Source organism: Trachypithecus francoisi, unplaced genomic scaffold, assembly GCF_009764315.1.
Source record: "Trachypithecus francoisi isolate TF-2019V2 unplaced genomic scaffold, Tfra_2.0 Lachesis_group3, whole genome shotgun sequence".
NCBI classification, from domain to species: domain Eukaryota; kingdom Metazoa; phylum Chordata; class Mammalia; order Primates; family Cercopithecidae; genus Trachypithecus; species Trachypithecus francoisi.
Genome location: NW_022681468.1, coordinates 83,574,880 through 83,597,176, shown reverse-complemented (window position 1 = coordinate 83,597,176; position 22,297 = coordinate 83,574,880). Strand labels below are relative to the sequence as shown.

General features: G+C 46.8%; 1 protein-coding gene across 1 annotated transcript; it reads left to right on the top strand.

Moving 5' to 3' along the window:
- The first annotated feature begins 2,244 nt into the window (after positions 1-2,244).
- Positions 2,245-16,379, top strand: ABHD4 (abhydrolase domain containing 4, N-acyl phospholipase B). The gene is made up of 7 exons (XM_033188618.1): positions 2,245-2,349; positions 5,674-5,762; positions 7,396-7,768; positions 7,931-8,085; positions 10,125-10,236; positions 13,745-13,931; positions 14,896-16,379. The coding sequence occupies exons 1-7, from the start codon at positions 2,327-2,329 to the stop codon at positions 14,983-14,985; spliced, it is 1,029 nt and encodes a 342-aa protein (XP_033044509.1). The 5' UTR covers positions 2,245-2,326; the 3' UTR covers positions 14,986-16,379.
- Positions 16,380-22,297: the final 5,918 nt, after the last annotated feature.

The window sequence follows — 22,297 nt, the reverse complement described above, 5'->3', positions numbered from 1 at the left end:
TGCGGTGCTTCCTAAAAATGCAGCTTTCTAGCATCAAACCAGACAACTGAATCCGAATCTCAGAGGGTAGGGACTAGAAATCTGAATTTTTTTTTTCTAAGATGGAGTCTTGCTCTGTCCCCCAGGCTGGAGTGCAATGGCACGATCTCGGCTCACTGCAACCTCCTCTTCCCGGGTTCAAGCAATTCTCCTGCCTCAGCCTCCTGAGTAGCTGGGATTCCAGGCACGTGCCACCACACCTGGCTAATTTTTGTATTCCTAGTAGAGATGGGGTTTCACCATGTTGGCAAGGGTGGTCTCGAACTCTTGACCTCGTGATCTGCCTGCCTCGGTCTCCCAAAGTGCTGGGATTAGGGGCGTGAGCCACAGCACCAAGCCCAGAAATCTGAGTTTCTGATAAATCCACTAGACGATTCTTATGCATACTGAAGTGTAGAACCACTGTGCTTTGTTGAAAGGTTGAATGAAGCCAAGTTTGTTGGCTCACCCCGGTAATCCCAGCACTTTGAGAGCCCAAGGCAGAAGGATAGCTTGAGCCAAGGAGTTTGAGACCAGCCTGGGTAAAACAACAAAACCGCATCTTTACAAAAACTAAAAAAAAAAAAAAATTAGCTGGGCACCTATAGTCTTAGTTGCTTAGAAGACTAATGCAAGAGGACCCCTTGAGCCCAGGAGTTCAAGGCTGCAGTGAGCCATGATCATGGCACTGCATTCCTGTTTGGGCAACAGTGAGAATCGGTCTCAAAAAAAAAAAAAAAAAAAAAGTTGCATGAAAGAACAAGTCCTCTGTTAGTTGTACTGCTTTGCACCACATCTGGCAAATTCCTAAGCCCCTAAACTCTATAAATGCTGGTTCTCCTAAACGTTAAGTCTTTATAATTATCAGCGTAACACTGTGTTGCAACAAAGAAAAAATCTCAGAATCATCTGGGTCCTGCAGGAAGGCTAAAGAAAACTGCCTTGATAAACCCCTGTGCACCAGCATTCTCTCACCCATCCTCCACCACTCCCCAGCCTGGTTGGTTGGTTGGTTGGTTGGTTTGCTTGTTTGTTTGCTTTTGTTTTTGTTTTGTTTTTGTTTTTTGAGACGGAGTTTCACTCCAGTCTGGAGTGCAGTGGCACAATCTTGGCTCACTGCAACCTCTGCCTCCTGGATTCGAGCAATTCTCCTGTCACAACCTCCCCAGTAGCTAGGATTACAGGTGCCTGCCACCACACCCAGCTAATTTTTTGTATTTTTAGTAGAGATGGGGTTTTACCATGTTGGCCAGGCTGGTCTCGAACTCCTGACTGCAAGTGATCCACCCACCTTGGCCTCCCAAGGTGCAGGGATTACAGGCATGAGCCACTGCGCCCTACCCCTAGTCTGGTTTTAACTAAGGGGGTGATCTGAAATCTGACAGTTCCAGGGAGGTCAGGCCCTGTTTACCAGTGCAAGCAAATTCTGCAGCCAGCCCCAAGATTTAGCTCCTCTGCTGAGCAAACTGAAGTGTGCTCAGGACCTTGGGCCAAGCCAGCCTTATCTCCCTGTCCCCACATTTACATACCTAAAGCAGACCTAGCCTTATGGGTGAGTCCTTCAACTGTTATCCTCCAAACTGAGGGTGACCTGGAGTTGAGCTGTGTTTTCCCTGGAAAATAGATTGGGGTCAGATTCAACTCCAGAGCAGAGATATGCCCATTTTTGCAGATGTCATATAGGTTTAGGTTTACCAGAGAAAAGACAGGATGCCTACTTATGTCCTAAGTACTGCATGGCCCATACTTATTCTAAAAAATTATTTGCTTTATTTAAATCTGGAATTTACATTTAACTAGGTGTCCTGTATTTTAGTTTCAAAATCTGGCATCCAGGCCCTTTGTAGGAGCATTCAACCAATGGTGGTGTCTCCACAAACATTTAAGCCTCTTATTAGAAGGAACATTAACAAGAGTCGATTTCAGGAGGACACAGTTATAACAGGAAGCCCAAAGAGTGGGTGTGAGTGCAGGAGTATTCTATGACTTTTTAGTTATGAGAGAACGGAGGGCTGTTGAAGCTCCTGCAGGGACTCCCCTAAATGTGTGACCAGGATCACCATCCTATTCTGAGACCCTCAGAGACATCTCTGCCGGGACACATGCCAGTAATTGGAAACATAGCAAGGGCCCCACTAGCTCAAACCAAGTTGTAGAGTTTGAGAGTCCCACCCGCCGGCCGCCCGCCCGCCGCGAGCCCTGCCCCCTGCGCGGCCACGCCCCCTTTTTCCTCGCGGCCTCCCGGGTCAGCTGGTGCTGGCGTCAGGCGCTGGGCGGGCTCGCCAGGACCTGGCAGGGCTTGTTTACTATGGCCGATGATCTGGAGCAGCAGTGAGTTAATCCTGTCCCTTTCTCTCTTTCTGTCTGTCTCTCTGGGCCATGATCCTGGGACTGTCTGTGGCTGAGAAACAGTTGTAGACACCTTCCCGCCCTTCCTTTTCCAGGTCGGCCTCCGGGGAGGGCGGGGGGTGGGTGCGTTGCTCGCTTTGCATTTGCCCAGAAGAGGCAGCGGCTGAGCCTGGGGAGCCATGGGAGACGCGCTTGCCCGCAGCCCGGGGATCCTGGCTTTCTACCTTAGTCCTCGCGAGTGCCCTTCATTCTCGTCTGGTCTCTGGAGAGATTCCGTGTTAATGTGTGAGATCCCCGAAAGCAAGCTTGTGGGACGCGGGTGCCGAGGTAGCAGCCAGGCGTGCTTGTCTCGACTTGCCCCAGAACGGGGGTCATGGGGATGGAGGGAGCCTCCTCCCTCCGCCCGGCAAGGAGAAGGTGTGGAGAGACTGGAGAGGTCTCCACCGCGCTGAAATTGGTGTGGAACAACGGGCTGGCAAGTTTCTTTAGCTGTCACCCACCGAGACACGTAGCCGCATGTGATCCTAGTTGGTAATGCTTTTAATAATCATAACATTTTTAATGCAATGGTTTCAGATTTAGAGCTATTGGGATTTGCTTCCACTCTCTCAAGAGCATCAGGTTTGGGATACCACCTGTAGGTGGTGTGACTGGCAGTTCGCAATCTGATAGGAGCAAGAAAAAGTTGCTACGAGAAGAATGACTCAGCTCCCAGCTGAGCCTTGGTTTCACCAGAACTTGGCCTTTCCTGGACCCTACTGGGTCCTGCAGAACTGGAAGTCCGGGAAACTAATTAACTTTATGACCATAATTAATAGCTTGCTGGGCTTGAAAGAAATGTCCAGGGGAATGTTTTACTTTCTAAGATGACTTTTCCAAGACGAAATTTGCAATACTTTAAAGGACTTAGGGAAGCAGAATATTAGAACTGGAGGACATGCAGGTAGTTCAGCTCCTTTTTACAAATGAAGAAGCTGGTGTCCATAGAAATTAGGAGACTTGCCCAAGATCACAGAGGTCTAGAACAGGATTCTCTCCCAGCACAGAACCCCTTGTGTTTTACCATCAAGTTGACAGAGACCATCCTAGCCAGGTTAAGTTCATGGCTGAATGTCTTTTCTGCTCCTTGCCTCAATTTCCCACCCCAGCCCTTACCTCCCCCATAGTTTTGAGCACATACAGTGTGCCAGACACCATTTCCAGTGCTTTACTTGTAACATGTTTGGCGAAGAAGGAAAGCAAAGTAATTCTCCCACCAAGGACTATCTGCTGAGCAGTCCGTGATGCTATTCCTTGGGTAGCGTTTCTCCTGAGCTCTGCTTTGGACAGTAACAGGACAATGTGGGATCCAGGTGTTATGATCTGACTTGTCACAGCCTGTGATTTGGAGAGAAAATTTGTCTCTTAAGGCTGGCAAAATCCTGTGGTCTTGGTCCCCGTGCTTCAAGCCTACAAAGAATTCCACTAGAATATTAAAAGGATTCTGAGTCTCCCTAGGATTAGATCGATTGATATTGACAACTCTCATCTGGCTAAAACCATTGATGTATCACTCCCAGTTGCAACCCCAGTTTTTCTTTCAAACTTCAAACATCCACTGAGAGTTGCTACTTGCCAAACACTGGGAATGTAGACAACTTGTGATTTAGCTGGGGGGAAGGAAAGTTTATTGGGAGTTTATCTTGTGCTAGGCATTATTCTATGTGCTTTAGATGCATTAACACATTTAATCTTTATGGCAACCCTATGAGGTAGATATTATTACCTCCCTTTTAAAGATGAGGAAGCTGTGACACAGAAAAGCTAAATAATGTGCCCACAGTCACATTGCTGGTAAATGACAGTGCTAAAATTGGAACTCTGGCCTTCTGAGTTTAGATCATACCTCCCTTGAGAAAACAGAGATAAGTGTAAAAATGTGACTAAGTTCTGTGAATATTTGTATATGACCTTGAAAAGCTGAGGCTTGAAGGTTTAGGGAGAGAAACCTGGATTTGAGCTAAGGGGTTCTAGTTCTGGTTCTTTTTTCTAACTTGTATGACCTCTTTGGGCATCAGTTTGCTCATCTGTGAAACACAGAGGCTAGACTAGATGATCCCTAAGGAACATCCTAATCTAAAATTCTGTGCTTCACATGATGTATCAGGATGCCCAGTGTGTGCCAAGGGGATTTGATCATTGTTCCCCTCATTCCCCCTTAGAGTGCCCTACCTTGAGTATGCCAGTGTTCACAGGCCCTTCCTGTAGCTGTAGATGTCTGTCCTGTAACTCAGGCAGAGTTCAAGAAAAGAGAAATGTCATATACAGTTAGCAAGGAATAATACAAACTGTCATTCATTGAGCATCTCATTTGTACTGGGCAACTTACAAGTGTCCTTACATATATAGATGCTCAAAGACAGGTTATTTAATGGGCCAAAGCCATTCTGCTCACCCATGATAACACCATGATTCAGGTCCAGGAGATGTGTGTGTGTGTGTGTGTATGTGTGTGTGTGTGTGTGTGTGTGGTAATTCCAAAGCTGGTGCTTTTAACCTCTACCTTGCAATGACTTAAGGTCACTGGGTGTGAAGGAGAAAGCAGGATGAGTTATCTGTTTTACTGCATGTCATGGGAGGTGAGGACATAGGTGAGCTTTCTACTCATTTTACAATCTAGAAAATAAGACCAGAGGGAACCTGTGTCCTGTCAGTGAACCATAACAGAACTTGAATCCAGGTCTCTCACATCCTCCTCCCTGCCTACCCCATCTCCATGGGTTGGACTGATTGATTACCTGAGAGATCAGTTGGGCACAACACAGTATTCTGCACTTCTAGGGGCTTGGAAGAGGGCGCACATAAACACCAAGCAGTGTCCTGCCAGTAGGGGAGATGGCATGGGAATTTGTCCTACTGTTAAGAAACAGCTAGTACTGGGGACAGCAAAGGATAACTGAAATATTAGTTAAAAGATGCCTCTCCCTTTAATCTCCTTGAACATAAATTATGATAATCAGTAACAAAGAGAAATTAGAAAGCTGTAGTGAGATAATAAATGTGACAGAGCTTTGTAAACTGTAAAGTATTGTATACAGGATGTTCTGAATATCTATTGAAACAAGGGGCATGTTGTTCATATCCATTTACCAAAAAGAAACAGTCTATCAGGCAGCTAGGGAACTGCTGGCTGCCATGGTGGGCAGGTCTCCTGAGGCTAAGGAACACCCTGCCTCCTGAGAACCCTTTTGTAACTCTCAGCAAGGTTAAGAGCATCAATGTTTCTTTCCATTGTTGCCAATGAGTGTCTCTGTCTCCTTCTCCCAGGCCTCAAGGCTGGCTGAGTAGCTGGCTGCCCACGTGGCGCCCCACTTCAATGTCTCAGCTGAAGAATGTGGAAGCCAGGATCCTCCAGTGTAAGTAGAACGGACAGCTTGTCCCACCTCCCTCATGGGGCCCAGGAAGGATTCAGGATCTTCCCAGAGCCTGCTACATTGAGCCCACTGATTCCTAATTAACAGTGTGTATGGAGTGGGAGGAAAGGATGTCAGTTCTGTGAGGGAAGAGGTGCATACAGAAGGCACCATATCCAATGATAGTGCTTCCTCAACATCTCCCTAGCCATGTGGATGGTTCCTGTCACTTCCTGCAACTTCACCTCAAAACCTATGCCAGTGCTAGCTAGCATACACAAACACATACATTCTCTGGTTCTTCCTTCCTTCTCCCCCACTTCTCTCTTCCTCCTTCTCTCCTTCTCTCTCCTCACCACACAAGTACTTCTTAGATTTACCACCTGCAGACCCTCGGACCAACAATCTTGCATTCTCTGATATTACTATTCCCGCGTTCTACCTGGTTTTGCCCCCCACCCCCCATCTGGTTACCACAGTAGTTTGTGATTTGCAGACCAGCTGTCATCAGCACTGTTATATTGCAGCAGGGCATCCCACTAGCAGCAGCAACCACTCACTCAAACAAGCCCCTCAAGCCACTTCTTCCCATATTTCCCATATGATCTTCTCCACCACACCCCTACTGCCCCAGCCATAGCTACCCTTTCTCTTCTGGGCCCGAGTAAGTGCAGACAAACAGCAGCCACAGCTTTCAAGCCTCTGTCCAGGATCCACGCTGCTTCACCCAGGCAGCTCTGCCCAGGAGACTGCTGTCACACCAGCAGAATAAACACTGTCCCACCTCCGTCTCTCACCTGAGGCTCAGTCCACACCCATCACCCCCTCCAACTGGCTGGACCACAGTTCTGTCCATCCATCAAGCCCCAAGCACACACGGGTTCAAGAGCAATGGATGCAAGAGCTCTGTGTGGTTGGTGGTGTCACTACCACCCTGGGCCTAAAGGGAGCTGGGCACACTGTTTCAAGGATTAAGACGGTCCCGCTTACTACATACAGACTAAATGATCTACAAATGTGATTGGAATGGAATTCTTTAGAGTGTGTAGTGTTAAAGAAAAAGTGATTCTGACAGATTAAATGAGTAAAGATCATTCAAGACTATTGCAATAGAGGAGAGAGATCAGGCTCAGCTCTTGAATACAGTAAGGACTAGTAGGAATTTATAACCAAGCAGCAGGGTGAGGGGGGTCAGTGGATAGAAAATTACTGAGGAAATATCAAAGATAAGGGGAGTTCTTTTCAAACCAGTTTAACAGAATCATTGCTGAAGGGAAGGTCAAAGGTGAGGGATGAGGAACTTGATCAGATATGAAGGAATTCTTACTAACTGACGTAGTATGACTTACTAATCCTGACTTAGCAGGATTCTTGCTAAGACTGAGCTAAACATTTGGAAGACAGGGCAGGGGCCAAGGTCAAAGCCTAGTCAAGAAGAGGGCTCAGAAAGGCTTGTCTAAAGTTTGGTTCAGGAGAGAGTCGTTTTCAGTGGTCACAGGGTTGTGAAAGGAAGGAGCTGAGGGAAACTGGGGAGGGTTGGGGAAGGGAGAGATGTGAAGAGTGGTAGTCCAGGCAAAATGATGATACTGTCAGGAAACAGACTTGTTGACTTGCCATGGGATTCTTTCCTCCCCAGGTCTCCAGAATAAGTTCCTGGCCAGATATGTGTCCCTCCCAAACCAGAATAAGATCTGGACGGTGACTGTGAGCCCCGAGCAAAAGGACCGCACCCCACTGGTGATGGTGCACGGCTTTGGGGGCGGCGTGGGCCTCTGGATCCTCAACATGGACTCACTGAGTGCCCGCCGCACACTGCACACCTTCGATCTGCTTGGCTTTGGGCGAAGCTCAAGGCCAGCATTCCCGAGGGACCCAGAGGGGGCTGAGGATGAGTTTGTGACATCGATAGAGACATGGCGGGAGACCATGGGGATCCCCAGCATGATCCTCCTGGGGCACAGTTTGGGAGGATTCCTGGCCACTTCTTACTCAATCAAGTACCCTGAGAGGTAATAAGGAGATGCCTTCATCCCTTGTGACCTAATTCCTGACCTTAATGGGAACTTTCCAGTATTCGTTTCCAAAGTGCTCTCATTCCCAGGTGATTTAAGGGGCTATGGCACCTACCAGAGAATATAATGTGTCTTCTCCTCTTTCTGCCTTTAACATAGAGTTAAACACCTCATCCTGGTGGACCCATGGGGCTTTCCCCTCCGACCAACTAACCCCAGTGAGATCCGTGCACCCCCAACCTGGGTCAAAGCCGTGGCATCTGTCCTAGGACGTTCCAATCCATTGGCTGTTCTTCGAGTAGCTGGGCCCTGGGGTGAGTAGCCTGTAGTATCTCCTTAAAGGAAGGCTGTAACGTTCTAGAAGCCCTACTGTGTCTTTCCCACTTATTCCTAAAAAGTGGGAATGGGCCTACCCTTGTTATTTAAAGCTGTTACTCTGAACCAGATCACTTTGTTCAAGGTTTGAGAAGTTTTTTGTTTTTTGTTTTTTGTATTTTTTCCCTTCATCGGCATGGGAAAGCTTTTCCTATGCCAGGAACAGGTGGAGCAGAATAGCTACCAGAGTTTCACTCTGTCTCCCAGGCTGATGTGCAGTGGTGTGATCTCAGCTCACTGCAACCTCTGCCTACCGGGTTCAAGCCATTCCCCTGCCTGAGCCTCCTGAGTAGCTGGGACTGCAAGTGTACCCCATCACACCTGGCTACTTTTTGTATTTTTAGTAGAGATGGGGTTTCACCATGTTGGCCAGGCTGGTCTTGAACTCCTGGCCTCTAGTGATCCATCCTCGTCAGCCTCCCAAAGTGCTGGGATTATGGCCGTGAGCCACCACACCCAATGTGTGTGAAATGTTATGAAAACCTGCTGGTGATTCATGCTCAGTAACCACTGAATCCTATCCCTGTGGTTCACCCAACACCTGCAGCAGGGAGAGGTCAGAACCAAAACCTCCAACATAACCCACAGTGGCAGGCAAGCCCCTCTGAACCATGCACTTGTCCAGGCAAGCACCACATCTTCACCTGCTCTGTGTCACCTAGCACTTAGTAACTGTCAGCAAATTCTGTCGGTAAAAGGGAGAAAAGGAGGTGGAGGACCATGGGGAGCCAGCCATAATGAATACTGTCAGTATCTCCAGCCTTCTGACCTCACACTGCCAGCACCCTTCTCTGCTGGGGAGCTTTTTACTCTGATGACGGGAAAAGCAGATTCCGTTATGGAAAAGATTGATGACACCTATCTTGTACTAATGGTTGTGATTACACAGTAATATTCAATAGCCAATTATTATGAGTTAATTGCTGATAGCTAAGTAAGAGTTATCTCTCTAGGTCCTTCAATAAAAACAGAATGATTCCAGATAAAGAAAAAAAGCATTCGAGTAGAAGATAGGAGTTTAGGAGTTCTGAGAGAGAGGGAGGACACCAAGACGCAGGTGCCAAAGGAGAGGAAATGGGCAGAGGTTCCCAGCACTGTGGTCTCCAACAGACTCTATAGTCCTTTGCCAAAAAGAAGGCCTACTTGAGCTACTCTCCCTTCTCACCTCTGGCCAGGCTCCTGCAGGAGCATCAGAGCTATCGTGGTTGTGGAAGTTGGCCCGCAGCCATGAAGGACTATGCAACAGGGAGGGCCAGGCCCATGCAGATCCTCATGACACCCCCCACCCAGCCCCTTCTTACCCCCCTCTTGCTTCTCATAAACAGAGAGAAGACCAGAGAGAAAGAGAGAGAGATCAAAGATCAGAAATTGATCAGTAGATCAATTGATCAGTAGACCCAATTTTTACAGTCTGTTGTTGGATGTGTGTATACCATAATGAGGTGAAAGGAACAGATTGTTGTGAAACAGTGCCCTGAGTCTGAGTCTGAGAGGTGTTTAGTTCACCTCTCCACATATTCTACTACAGGCCTGAAAATGAGAGTGCTCTTGGGAGGTGGTCTAGTTCCATCTGCTGCCATCAGAAGATTAAAAGGCCATAAGGGTGTCTAGGAGAAAGAGAACATAGCTCAGGCTCTAAAAGAAGAGCATCTCAGCCATGGATTCTGATGGGGAGGGCTTGTGATTCTTGCAGGGATAGATCTTGGGACTTCATTGACCTGAAAATAACCTGGCTCCTCAGTGATGTTAGACTGTCTCTAAATTCTTTGGTAATGAGCTGACTTTGTCATTTGAAGTCACCTGGACCTTGCCAGTAGATTCCTGCACTCTTTCTGCTGCTGTAATGTTAACTGAATAAAGCAAACAAATCCTTAGGAGAAATAAGATTTAGTTAAAGTTGTTAAAACATACACAGGCAGGAGTCTTCCCTGCCCCACCTCCCAAACTGGCCACTCTGTGTTTTTCTATCCCCTCCCAGGGCCTGGCCTGGTGCAGCGATTCCGGCCGGACTTCAAACGCAAGTTTGCAGACTTCTTTGAAGATGATACCATATCAGAGTATATCTACCACTGCAATGCGCAGAATCCCAGGTGAGGGCGGCTTCCCAGGCTGGCTTGGGGCAGACAGTTGTTAGGAGAAAAAACTCTTAGCTGCTGGAGTTCTGGGCTTTATTTCTTCTTCAACAAAGCTCTGACTCAGGGAAACATAGGCACTAGCAAGCCTCATCATTTCCAGAGAGTTCCCCAGGGATAGACCCAAAGGAACATAGAAGATAATGGATTCATTAAACATGCTGCCCATCTCTAGAGGAAGGCCCTCCCTGTTCCCTACAGGTATGCAATTGGCCTGATAAGCAAGAGTCTGGAAAATACTAATATTTTATTTATTTATTTATTTATTTATTTTTTTTTTTTGAGGCGGAGTCTCGCTCTGTCGCCCGGACTGGAGTGCAGTGGCCGGATCTCAGCTCACTGCAAGCTCCGCCTCCCGGGTTTACGCCATTCTCCTGCCTCAGCCTCCGAGTAGCTGGGACTACAGGCGCCCGCCACGTCACCCGGCTAGTTTTTGTATTTTTAGTAGAGACGGGTTTCACCGGGTTAGCCAGGATGGTCTCGATCTCCTGACCTCGTGATCCGCCCGTCTCGGCCTCCCAAAGTGCTGGGATTACAGGCTTGAGCCACCGCGCCCGGCCAATGTATTTTAAAAGATGTTTTTAATGGAAAAGGTGATACAAACATGTTTTTTTTTTCTTTTTTAGGTCAAAAATAATTAGCAAAAACATGATATTTTTCAAAAGGAAAAGAAGTCTTCTCCTGTCCCAGGCATATAGTCCCTAAATTTCCTTATTATTTCCAGTCTAAGATAGCACGTGTGCCATTTCTTCAGAGGGCCTCCATGTACAGATTCCTTTGTACACACGCGTGACTGTATCTGTTGAACACATTACTACAAATAGAATTTCTCAATGAAAGAGCATGCGTTTTAAAATTTAATTATGTGCCCTTGAAATGCCTTATCATTGGGACAGAAATTTCTTTGCATCTTTGGAAGATTAGGGGATGTCCCGAGAACTCTGAAAAGTTCCTATCTGGTGCTGTTTATTGACACAGCTGGCCCCACAAGCCTACCTCCCTGCAGTTTGGGCAGCGTGGATGGCAGGGCAGTCAGGGAGGCGATCCTTTTACGTGGAACTGCCCTGTGACTGGCTGATACCACGAGGCCATGTTGGTGACACCCCGAGCTGCTGGGAGGCATCTCAGCAAAGGCAGGCTTACTGCCCTACCGCTTTCTAGGGCTGTCCAAGTCACTTGTTGTGAGCCCAAAGCCGTGAAAAAGGCAGAGATTTGCATTCCAGCAATACTGTCTGAACATTAACCTCAAATCCAAATAGCTGTTGGGCAGTGTGTGAGCTGTCCGTCCAGCATTCCACATGAGCTCAGCTAATTGAAGAACCCTGATCAAACAGTATTATAGAAACTCCCAGCTCAGCAGTCACATCACGTTCCCCTGTCTTCCTGCCCTTGGCCCTTCTCTTAGCCCCCATGGGCTCAGTGCCCATTTCATACCCACCTGAGGCCCCACAGGCCCAGCCCTAGCCCTTTCCCCAGAACTTTCCCCATCCCAGACCTAGTTCTGTACAATGTCCTCCCAACCTAAGCCACAGAGTATAGAACTCTGCAATTCATTTGTGTCCCAGAGGAAGCAAAGGTGACATCAGTGACAACCAGTTCCCTCACCCACAAACACCATCACTCAGTTTTGTAACTTCCTGAGTTTTTTGACTTTGTAACCCTGACAAGCTCATGGTAACACTTGGAAAACATTTCCTTGGAAAACATGAAATTTGACCAATGTGTTTAAGGGTATCTACTTCACCTCACCTAAACTTAGGGGCTTTGTATATATTTTTATTTTTCTAATGATGTCCTAGTGAAGTAGGTATAATACTCTACATTTATAGATAAGGAAATTAAAGTATATTCTGGCTGCATGACTTGCTGAGGAAACATAGCCGAGGATTTGAATTCATTTGACTCCAAATTCCATACTTTTTCTGCTATGTTGCAATATCTTAAGAAAAAATTATCTATTTCTGGTGGCTTGGGCAGAACTCAGGTTCCCGTTCATCTGTACATGTAAAAGAGGATGGAGATCTAACAGTACTAAACAGGCCAAGCCTAGGAGGCAGCAGTGTCCCCAACCTGCCCTATCTCTAGCGGAAGCTGCAGACCAGCCCAGAAAGCTGGCTCTGTCCCAGCCTTGTGGACACCTCATGATACGACCTCAATTCATTCTGCCTGAGCAAATGACCAGGGGATGAAATAGATTACATTGGCATTTGTTGCTTCTTGCTTAACAGAAATTGCTGCTCCCCCAGTCCTTGGAAGACTGATTTTTAATTCCAGAGTCTTCTTAGGAAGCCCTTTTTACTACTATAGTACTCACTTTTAAGCATTCACCTCAGATGAACCTCTGACCATCTCTCTAGACCCCCAACATGCTAAATCCCCAGTCTGTGTTTTCATAGCACCCAACTACCTTTTCACCCTTCTGGGGAAATTTTAAGTTGTATTTGTTTGTTTGTTTGTTTTTGAAATGGAGTTTTGCTCATTGCCCAGGCTGGAGTGCAATGGCACGATCTCAGCTCACGGCAACCTCTCCCTCCCAGGTTCAAGCGATTCTCCTGCCTCAGTCTCCCAAGTAGCTGGGATTGCTGGCATGCACCGCCACACCTGGCTAATTTTGTATTTTTGGTAGAGATGGGGTTTCACCATGTTGGCCAGGCTTGTCTCGAACTCCCGACCTCAGGTGATCCGCCCACCTTGGCCTCCCAAAGTGCTGGGATTTTAGGCATGAACCTCCGTGTCCGGCTGTTTGTTTGTTTTTTTGAGACGGAGTCTCACTGTGTCGCCCAGGCTAGAGTGCAGTGGCATGATCTTGGCTCACTGCAACCTCTGTCTCCCAGGCTCAAGCAGTTCTCCTGCCTCAGCCTCCTGAGTAGCTAGGATTACAGGAGCGCAACACCACGCCCCATAATTTTTGTATTTTCAGTAGAGACAGGGTCTCACCATGTTGGCCAGGCTGGTCTTAAACTCCTGACCTCAAATGATCTGCCCGCCTCAGCCTCCCAAAGTGCTGGAATTACAGGTGTGAGCCACCGCGCCCAGCCCAAGAAATTTTAAATTAAATAACAATTAATCATATGATTATTTACTTAGTGCCTACCTCCCTAACACAGGAGCTAAAGTGTGTGAGCTCCAGGAGGGGCAACACCCTACCTTTCTTGTTCCTGTGTCCCCTTTCCCAGCCCAGGGCATGACAGATAATATTTGTTGAGTCAATAATAATCCATTTCAGTCTCAGATTCTTGGACAGTTCGTACTGTTATGGGGTTGTTCATAAGTGTTCCTCTGAACTCTTCTGTGATAGGAGGCCTCTGGAATTTTGGTCATCTGCTAATCTTACGAATATTTAATGAGCCCAGTGTGGGGCTTTGACAGGAATACAAAGATAACTAAGATTCTGTCTCAGTATCTGAAGAGACCAACAAGTTGACATATTCTGCTGTGAAGCTTATTGCTGTTTTGCTTCTGACAGTGGTGAGACAGCATTCAAAGCTATGATGGAGTCCTTTGGCTGGGCCCGGCGCCCTATGCTGGAGCGAATTCACTTGATTCGAAAAGATGTGCCCATCACCATGATCTATGGGTCCAACACCTGGATAGATACCAGTACGGGAAAAAAGGTGAAGATGCAGCGGCCAGATTCCTATGTCCGAGACATGGTATGTTGCACCACCCAAGGAGTGGAAATGATGACTGAGAGTCAATCAGCTCTCAGCCTTGGGGTAGAGAAGGGTGATCAAGAAGAAAGAGGAATGGACAGACTGAGATAGGGCAGTAGATTTGAGAAGTTTGGAAGCTCTCTTTGTAATATCTTTTTTTTTTTTTTTTTTTTTGAGATGGAGTCTTGCTTTTGTTGCCCAGGCTGGAGTACAATGGTGCAATCTCGGCTTACCGCAACCTCCACCTCCCAGGTTGAAGCAATTCTCCTGCCTCAGCCTCCCGAGTAGCTGGGATTATAGGCATGCACCACCACACCCAGATAATTTTGTATTTTTAGTAGAGACGAGATTTCTCCATGTTGGTCAGGCTGGTCTCGAACTCCCGACCTCAGGTGATCTGCCCGCCTCGGCCTCCCAAAGTGCTGGGATTGTAATATCTTAATTAGGGGCTTCCTACTTTTCGCCAGTTCAGCTAAAAGGCTGGTTGTTGTCTAGCAGCCAGGTACCTGCTGCTACTCCAGCCCCCATGAAGTTCGTACCCCAAAACCAGAGCCATGGGCAGTAGAGTGAATAGTAGAGGCTGCCATGAAGCTCCCCACCACACCTCCTCCCCTTCTTTCTTAGCCCTCTCCACCATGTGCCAATGAGTGTGCTTAATGAGGCTGGGTGCCAACCATGGGCCCGGGTTTACTGGACCTTTGGATTAAATGAGCAGATCAGTGGTGGGGCTAACATGGAAGGAAAGACATAGTGAATATTCATCAAATAGGTAGAATGGGATATTGGGATTCATTGGCTGTCAAAGGAAAATACCAAGATCCAAGCGAGAAAAGTGGAGCATTATTTCTGATAAGAACTGGTGGGTGGCAGGCAAGCAAGTCTAAGGGGAAAATAAATAGTGTGAAGGCTTCCCAGTGCCAGGAAATAAAGGGCCATCCCACCCCTGCGGGTCCTCTCTCCACAGGAGATTGAGGGTGCATCTCACCACGTCTATGCTGACCAGCCACACATCTTCAATGCTGTGGTGGAGGAGATCTGCGACTCAGTTGATTGAGCCACTCTCTGAAGAGGAAGAGGAGAAAGCCAGAGAGTCACTCTTGCCTCCCTGTCTGCTTACTCACCCACTCTGTCCTTTCCTCACCAACTAACATGTGCCAGCCAGGCAGAGTCTTGGGCTGTTCCCAGAATAGGAGTACAGTGAAAAGAACACTCTTGATCCCACACTGAAGGCTGAAGGCAGAAGCCACAAGAGGCCTTGAGTGCCACCCCCAGGGAAGAGCATAAAGGGTTGCACAATGTCACCCATCCACTCCTTGCCAAGTGTTACCCAGATGGTGGAGGATGTGAAGGGATTGCACCGAGCCACATTCACTCTCTCTGCAGCCTTTCTTCCTCTGGGCAAAGAAGGGCTTCCAGTGGCCTTTCCTAGCTCTGCAGTGTTTGTGGGGATAGGTTCCATGCAAGAACACCTTCCTCCTCCATGCCCCACTTCACCTCATCCCATACCTGTTCCATCCAGGGTCTGGTTAACTGCCAAGAGCAGGTCCTGGAGTTCCTTTCACCTGCAGAGTCCTTTTCATGACCTAGAATGTCTCGTTCAAAGCCCTCATTGACAGAGGAGGAAACAGGCCAAGGCAGGACATGGCTGGACCATGGTGATACAGCTCTGTGTGATTCAAGTTCTGGCTAGAGCCCCGGTCTGCCGGCACCCTGTGCTTGTTGCACACTTGATTTGCTAAGGCTTGAGACAGGCACCATTGCCAAGGGGCTGGTCCTGGTCACTGGCTGAGGATAAGCCCGTCCCTGCCGCACATTCTAGCCCCACTATGTGGGGGTGCTGTTGTCCTGCCTGTGTCTCATCCCTGGCTGCCTAAGCTAGGGACACTCAAGTGCTTCCTTCCTTGCCCCATCTTCCTCCCAACTGGAGGCCTCTGAGCCTCCCCTGTGCCTTGGGCCCTGAAGCCCCACATGTAGTATAGAGCAAAGGTGGCTCCTGGTGAAGAAAGGGTGGAAAGGCCCTTCAGTCCCAGGGCCATGTCTGGGTTCTCCATGCCCATCAGTCCCTGCAGTTCCTCTACCTGCCCCCAGAGCTGAGGCCATCTGCAAGCCCCTGCCCGTGGCCCAACGGGGAGCCTCCAGCCACCAGTTCCCTGTCCTTATCAGCCACTGGGTGGTTCCCACTGCATGACCCTCTATCCCTCCCATCTGTCCCGGTGGCTTCCAGCTCAATCCAACCCCGACCCACCTGTCAGCCCTCTCCCAGGGAGCTGTTTCAGGGGTTCTGGGCAGTAGGCTGGGCCTGGCCTCAGAACCTGGCAGCTCCCGCCTGCTCCTTCACTTTTGTAAAACCAACCCTGTCACCAGAATGGCATTAACTCCTGGTGCTTTGTACTACTGGTCCAGCTGCCCTGGGCTCCTTTTCTATATTAATAAACAAATGAGTAAAAACTGCCAGTGGCGATGATGTTTAAAATTGCTCTGACAAGAGCGCTGGTGGTGCTGAATTCGCAACAGCCTGTGTGATGCCTGAGAGAAGGGAGTCCTGAGGGTTGCCTGCCTACCCATGACTCCTTCTCCTTTTAGTGTGGCATTTGCCCGCTAGACCCAGCCAGAGTCAAGGTCAGCACAGGCCCTCTCAGCCAACCACTCATGACAAATGAGGAGTCGAGATCCAGAGTGTGGATGGGCCAAGCCCCAGTTCACAGGAGAGAGGTGGAGCTTAGTACTTCCTGCTGCCCATTAAGCATCCTTTCTTCCTAAGTTCAAGGGAGCGCACGCCTTACTGCTCCCTACATCCTGTTCTAACTTCTACTCATCCTCTGGATCTCAGCTCAAATATTCCTTATGCAGAGACGCCTTCCCCTCATTCCCTAGACTAGACTCGGACCCCTCTGTTCTGCATCTCTGTGGCATATCATCTGCCCCTTTTGTAAAACTTATAAACGTGTGGTTACTTATTTAATGTCTCTTTCCTCCCCAGACCATAAGCAACATAAAGACAAAGGGCACATCTAGCACATAGTTCATGTTCAATAAATGTTTGTTTTCATCAAGCCATGGGAAGTGAGATATACCAAGTATTCAAAACAAAGTGTTCAAATCATTGCTAACAGTGCTTGCTCTGTGCTGGCTGAGTCCAACTGGGCCCAGAATTCCACAGTTCTAAATGGCGCATATTCCATGTTCATAGGCTGATTGAAAAAGTATTAAAAATAAATTTTTAAAAAGGCACATGATACTGCATATGTCATGATGAATGAATAGGCAGAGCTCCTCCTGAATATAATTACAAAGTTCTGATCCATCTCAGGACCCTGTGTCTTCTCTGAGGATTGTTATAGGGAGGAGAAGGCAGGTATTTAGAGCTTACTAAATGCCAACCACTAGGGCTACAATAGTGAAGAAACAGTCTCTGCCTTTGTGAGAAATTCCAGTTCGCTCAGAGAGATGCAGCTAGTCAAAATATTATGTAAATCAATGTAAAATTGCTAAAGTGCTACCCGTGAGAATTGAGAAAACCTCCTGCAGAAGTGATGGCAGCTGTGCCTGAAGGCAGGCCCAAGGAAAGGGGAAGGAATGTCTGGAGAGAGGGGCGACTGCGCAGGCAGGTGGCTGGGAGAGAAGTCTGGTGAGATCAGTAGGGACCAGCTCAGCAGATCCTCTGGCCACATGAAGAATGTTGTGTTCATTCTAAAAAGCAATGGAAGGAAATGAATGAGGGTCAGGGTGGGGTAGGGAGTGTAACAGAATCAACCTGAGATTGAAACAGCCATTCTGGCTGCTCTGTGGAATTCAGATGAGAGGGGGATGAGAACTTTGAGGCTGCTGCAGTGGTCCATGCCAGAGTTGCTGGTAGTTTGGACTTGGCTAGGGGCTGATGGACACAGAGAGGGGAAAGATTCAAAAGATGCTTAGGAGGTAAAATCTAAAAGACTTAATATCAACACTGCATGACCCTACTACCCTCTTGAAGAATGGGCCAAGTGAGGCACTAGTTACCAAACCCAGTCACGTAACAAAACAGCCTGCGGGTATTTTTTTTTTTAAATAGAGATTCCTGAGCTGTATTCCCCAGAGTTTGATTTGGTTAACCTGAATGAAGTCTGACCATGAAATCTGCATTTAAACACATTCCTAGGAGATTCTGGTGCCCTGTGTCTCAGGAACAGGTCTAAGGGACTCTGTCTCTGACATTTGACCCAGAAGGCTGGGTAGAGTAGGGCCTATGCCCCCGAGAGTTTATTCTGCTTGCTCCAGAATCACTTTGTTTTTGGAGGTAGCACATCATGATGATCTGCTTTTTCCAAATCAACACGAGGCAAACACATTCTTCAGGAGCAGATGCAAGAAGAGTCTGAGAAAGGTCACCCAGAGTGCCCTGTTTATACTACATGGTCTGCATGCATGGACACAAGCCAGCGCGCAGACACGCACCCCATCTGACAGGAACATTCCTAACATTCCACTAGGTGGGACTAAGAAATTACTATGAACATTCCACCCAGTCAGCACAGTTTCCGGGTGGGCACTAAGGATTTATGGTGACATTTCAAACCGTAAATCCAGGTTCCTCAAATGCCTAGCAGTTTAAAAGGAGAGATTCCACAGATAGATATTAAGGACTGTGACTGAACTTAAGACCCAGGAGGTACTGCAGTGTTCAGCGACCAGTGGGAAATGTGCTAAATTTAACTTCCTCCTCGGTATAGACACCAAAGTATGTGTGCTAAAAATGTAGTCTGGTTTCATTGCCAAAAGGGTGGTGAAATCTTGATGAATACCTCTTTCTACTCTGATCCATGACCCTGCAGGTACAGTTCATGGCCAGAGAGAAGAGACTCCCACTTTTTTTTTTTTTCTTTTTTGAGATGGAGTGTCGCTTTGTCGCCCAGGCTGGAGTACAATGGCGTAATCTCAGCTCACTGAAACCTCTGCCTCCTGGGTCCAAGCAATTCTCCTGCCTCAGCCTCCTGAGTAACTGGGATTACAGGTGCATACCACCATACTCAGTTAATTTTTGTATTTTTAGTAGAGACGAGGTTTCACCATATTGATCAGGCTGGTCTCAAACTCCTGACCTCAGGTGATCCACCCGCCTTGGCCTCCCAAAGTGCTGGGATTACAGGCGTGAGCCACAGCGCCCAGCCTAAGACTCCTACTCTTGACTGATAACAAATACAATGTCCAATGAATGGTACACAACATTTTTTCTCATTTTGTGACTTTTCAATTCATACAGAGTCCTTGGATGAGGTCTGGAGGGTCCTTTCTCTCAGTCTCCCTTCTTTTTCTGTCCTTCCTCAGGGTCCTGGTCTATCTTGCAGAAACCAGAAAGACACTTGAGATTCCGAGGGTCTGTCTCAACCCCATCCTAGTGAAATATCTCAAGATAAACCATCTCCTCTCTTGCTATTATAATATTGGCTGTTTTTCATAGCATAAGTTCAGCATTGTTATGCTTGAAAGATCCTTGTTATCGTCCTACTAAGTATCACTCTTCACTAGAGTTAAGGAGGAAAGACAATCCTCATTCCTGGACAGAATACTAAGGAGGATTAGCAGATGTCAGCAGATGCACAGTCTGTTTCCCCATCCCACCGAGGACCCCATTCCCTTGGTTGGTGACTCTGCTAAAGTCCTAGGAGATCTGCAGACCTCACCTTACTGGTGGTTGGTGCTCCTTCCTCCTGGAGTATTCTGAGGCCTGATGGAGAGTTTGTGATAACTCAGCAACTACATATGTTAGTTGGTATTATGTGTGTCTTAGTCTGTTTGTGTTGCTATAAAGGAATACCTGAGGCTGGGTAATTTATGAAGAAAAGAAAACCTGTCAGTTCAGTAGGCTGTACAAGAAGCATGGCCTCAGCCTCTGCTTCTGGTGAGGGCCTCAGGAAGCTTCCACTCAAGGTGGAAAGGTGAGGGGAACTGGAGTGTGCAGAGATCACATGACAAGACAGCGCAGGCAAGAGAGAGACAAGTGAGGTGCCAGGCTTGTTTTAACAGTCTCTCTCAGGCACTACTAGAGCAAGAACTCACTCATAACCACACGGACAGCACCAAGCCATTCGTGAGGAATCTGCCCCATGACCCAGACACCTCCCATTAGGCCCCATTGGGGATCAAATTTCAACATGAGATTTGAAAAGTCAAATATCCAAACTATAGCAATATGAGGTCAAATTATACACAACCAGAAGAAACCTGGGACATGCTAGTGGCTGAAGAGGATTCCGAAGGATATGGCGTTACAGGTAATAGTTTCATCTTCTCAGTTTGACCAGCTGACAACATGTGTAGTGCCTGGGAACAGAATTTTTGAGAGGGCTCACAACTTATGGTAGATTTATGGGCCTCTGATAAATTATGAGGTAACTAACACAAAAACTGGGCATCATGTACTTTCTAAAATTTTCAAGGAGATTACAGGCATGAGCCGAATGTAACTGCAAAACCATGTATTATAGCAGTGGCTTCCTACATAGATATGCAGACTGGAGCTGGTCCATGATAAAGTATTTCTGGTTCATAACAAAATAGTGCCTTTTCTTTTTAGTATTTTTAAATTCTGAAATTATATCCTTTCTAACCTTTTCAGGATTAAAGTATTGTTATTTTATAAAAAGATGCTGATACTCTATGATTTTTGGGGGGTGAGAGGGAATGTCATTTTTTGTTTCCAAACATATCAATTTTAGAATTTTTTCCTGTATTTGTAATTAATATTATCAAAATCCTAAAGTCTGGGGAGTGCTGGCTGTATTACAGAAGACCAGAGTGGGAAAGGAACTTGAATTTTATGACAAGATAAATAAGTCAATCATGTGGATCCCATGACTGGAGGAGACCGTGAAAAGATAACGCTGTTCAGAGGAAGTGAATCTAATTGAAGGGACTCAACAATAGCGTGTATGTCAAAAAGGAAACCACCGAACTGAAGATGGAAATGTTTGGTTGGGGATAAAAGGAGAAACAAGCAGGAACAGATACTAAGATAATTGGAGGACACAGATGCTGCTTTCTTAGTTCAGACTGCAAAACATCAAAAGCAAGTTACAGTAGTGCCAGAGGCCTCCAAGAATCAGGACACTAACCTGAGTCTCTTTCTGCCAGACGTAGAGCACCTAGTAAATGCTTGCTCTACTCACAATTGTGTTTACTAGCATGTTGAAAAAAGATTGTCAGATGTAATTTTTATAGATTTCAGGAAGTCAGATTTTAGAATGTTCCAAGGAAAATTATCTAGAGTGCTTAAAAGGGACAGGGCATTCTAAAACATGAAGTTTCAGTTGTATCTCAAAGAATCCTGCTGAGGAAGAATAAAGAGGCTTCAGCAATCAGAAAGCGGCTGCACAGGTTGTTTTCTGACATGATCAAACTGTGGGCAGAGATGAATGTCAATTCTTTCACATGAAAAAAATGAACCTTGGCCGAGTGTGGTGGCTCACGCCTATAATCCCAGCACTTTAGGGGACTGAAGCAGGAGGATCACTTGAGCCCAGGAGTTCAAGACCAGCCTGAGCAATATGGCAAGACTCCATATCTTTAAAAAAAAAAAATTTAATTAGCTGGGACTGGTGGCATGTGACTGTAGTCCTAGCCACTCGGGAGGCTGAGGCAGGAGGATTGCTTGAGCCCAGAATTCAAGGCTGCAGTGAGCTATAAAGCTATGGAGTGCCACTGCACTCCAGCCTGAGCAGCAGAGTAAGACCCTGTCTCTACAAAAAAGAAAAAAAAAAAAAAAAAAAGAACCTCGCCCAGCATGGTGGAGTGCACTTTCAGTCCCAGCTACTTGGGAGGCTGAAGCAGAAGGATTCCTTGAGCCCAGGAGTTCGAGGCTGCGGTGCTCTGCGATTGTGCCTGTGAATAGCCACTGCACCACAGCCTGGGCAATATACTGAGATGCTGTCTCCAAAAAAGAAAAAAGATAGAAAAAATGAACCAAACTAGTAAAGCAATGGCAGTTAATGTGAAAAGATTAAACCATTGTGAAAGTTTTAGTGGGCTAGAAGCTCTGTTTCTGGCAGTAAAGGAATGAAGCTGCCCCAAAAGCTAATGGAAAGCTAGGTCTCATTCCCTGCATTGATGGGGGGACTCGATGGTTTCACTGTAACCTGATTTGAGTGTTGGGTTCAATTCTGAGAACATTTTTCCTTTATTTAAATGTAAACAAAAATTTTTAATTGCACAAAAATAGGACAAAATTAAAAACACTTTTAAAAAATCTATAGTTATACTACCCACAAATAACCATTTTAAATACATTGGAATATATTCTTTCAGATGATATATACGTTATTGTGTATATAAATATATATTTGCCAGAATGAGAGCATACTAGCAAAGTGCTTTATAAAAATTTTTAACTT

What these genes read in the sequence shown, in the direction of transcription:
- ABHD4 (XM_033188618.1), top strand. Translation starts at nt 2,327, where the DNA reads ATGGCCGATGATCTGGAGCAGCA. An exon ending in GCCGATGATCTGGAGCAGCA is followed by an intron (nt 2,350 to 5,673) that starts GTGAGTTAATCC and finishes TCCTTCTCCCAG; the next exon opens with GCCTCAAGGCTGGCTGAGTA. An exon ending in GGAAGCCAGGATCCTCCAGT is followed by an intron (nt 5,763 to 7,395) that starts GTAAGTAGAACG and finishes TTTCCTCCCCAG; the next exon opens with GTCTCCAGAATAAGTTCCTG.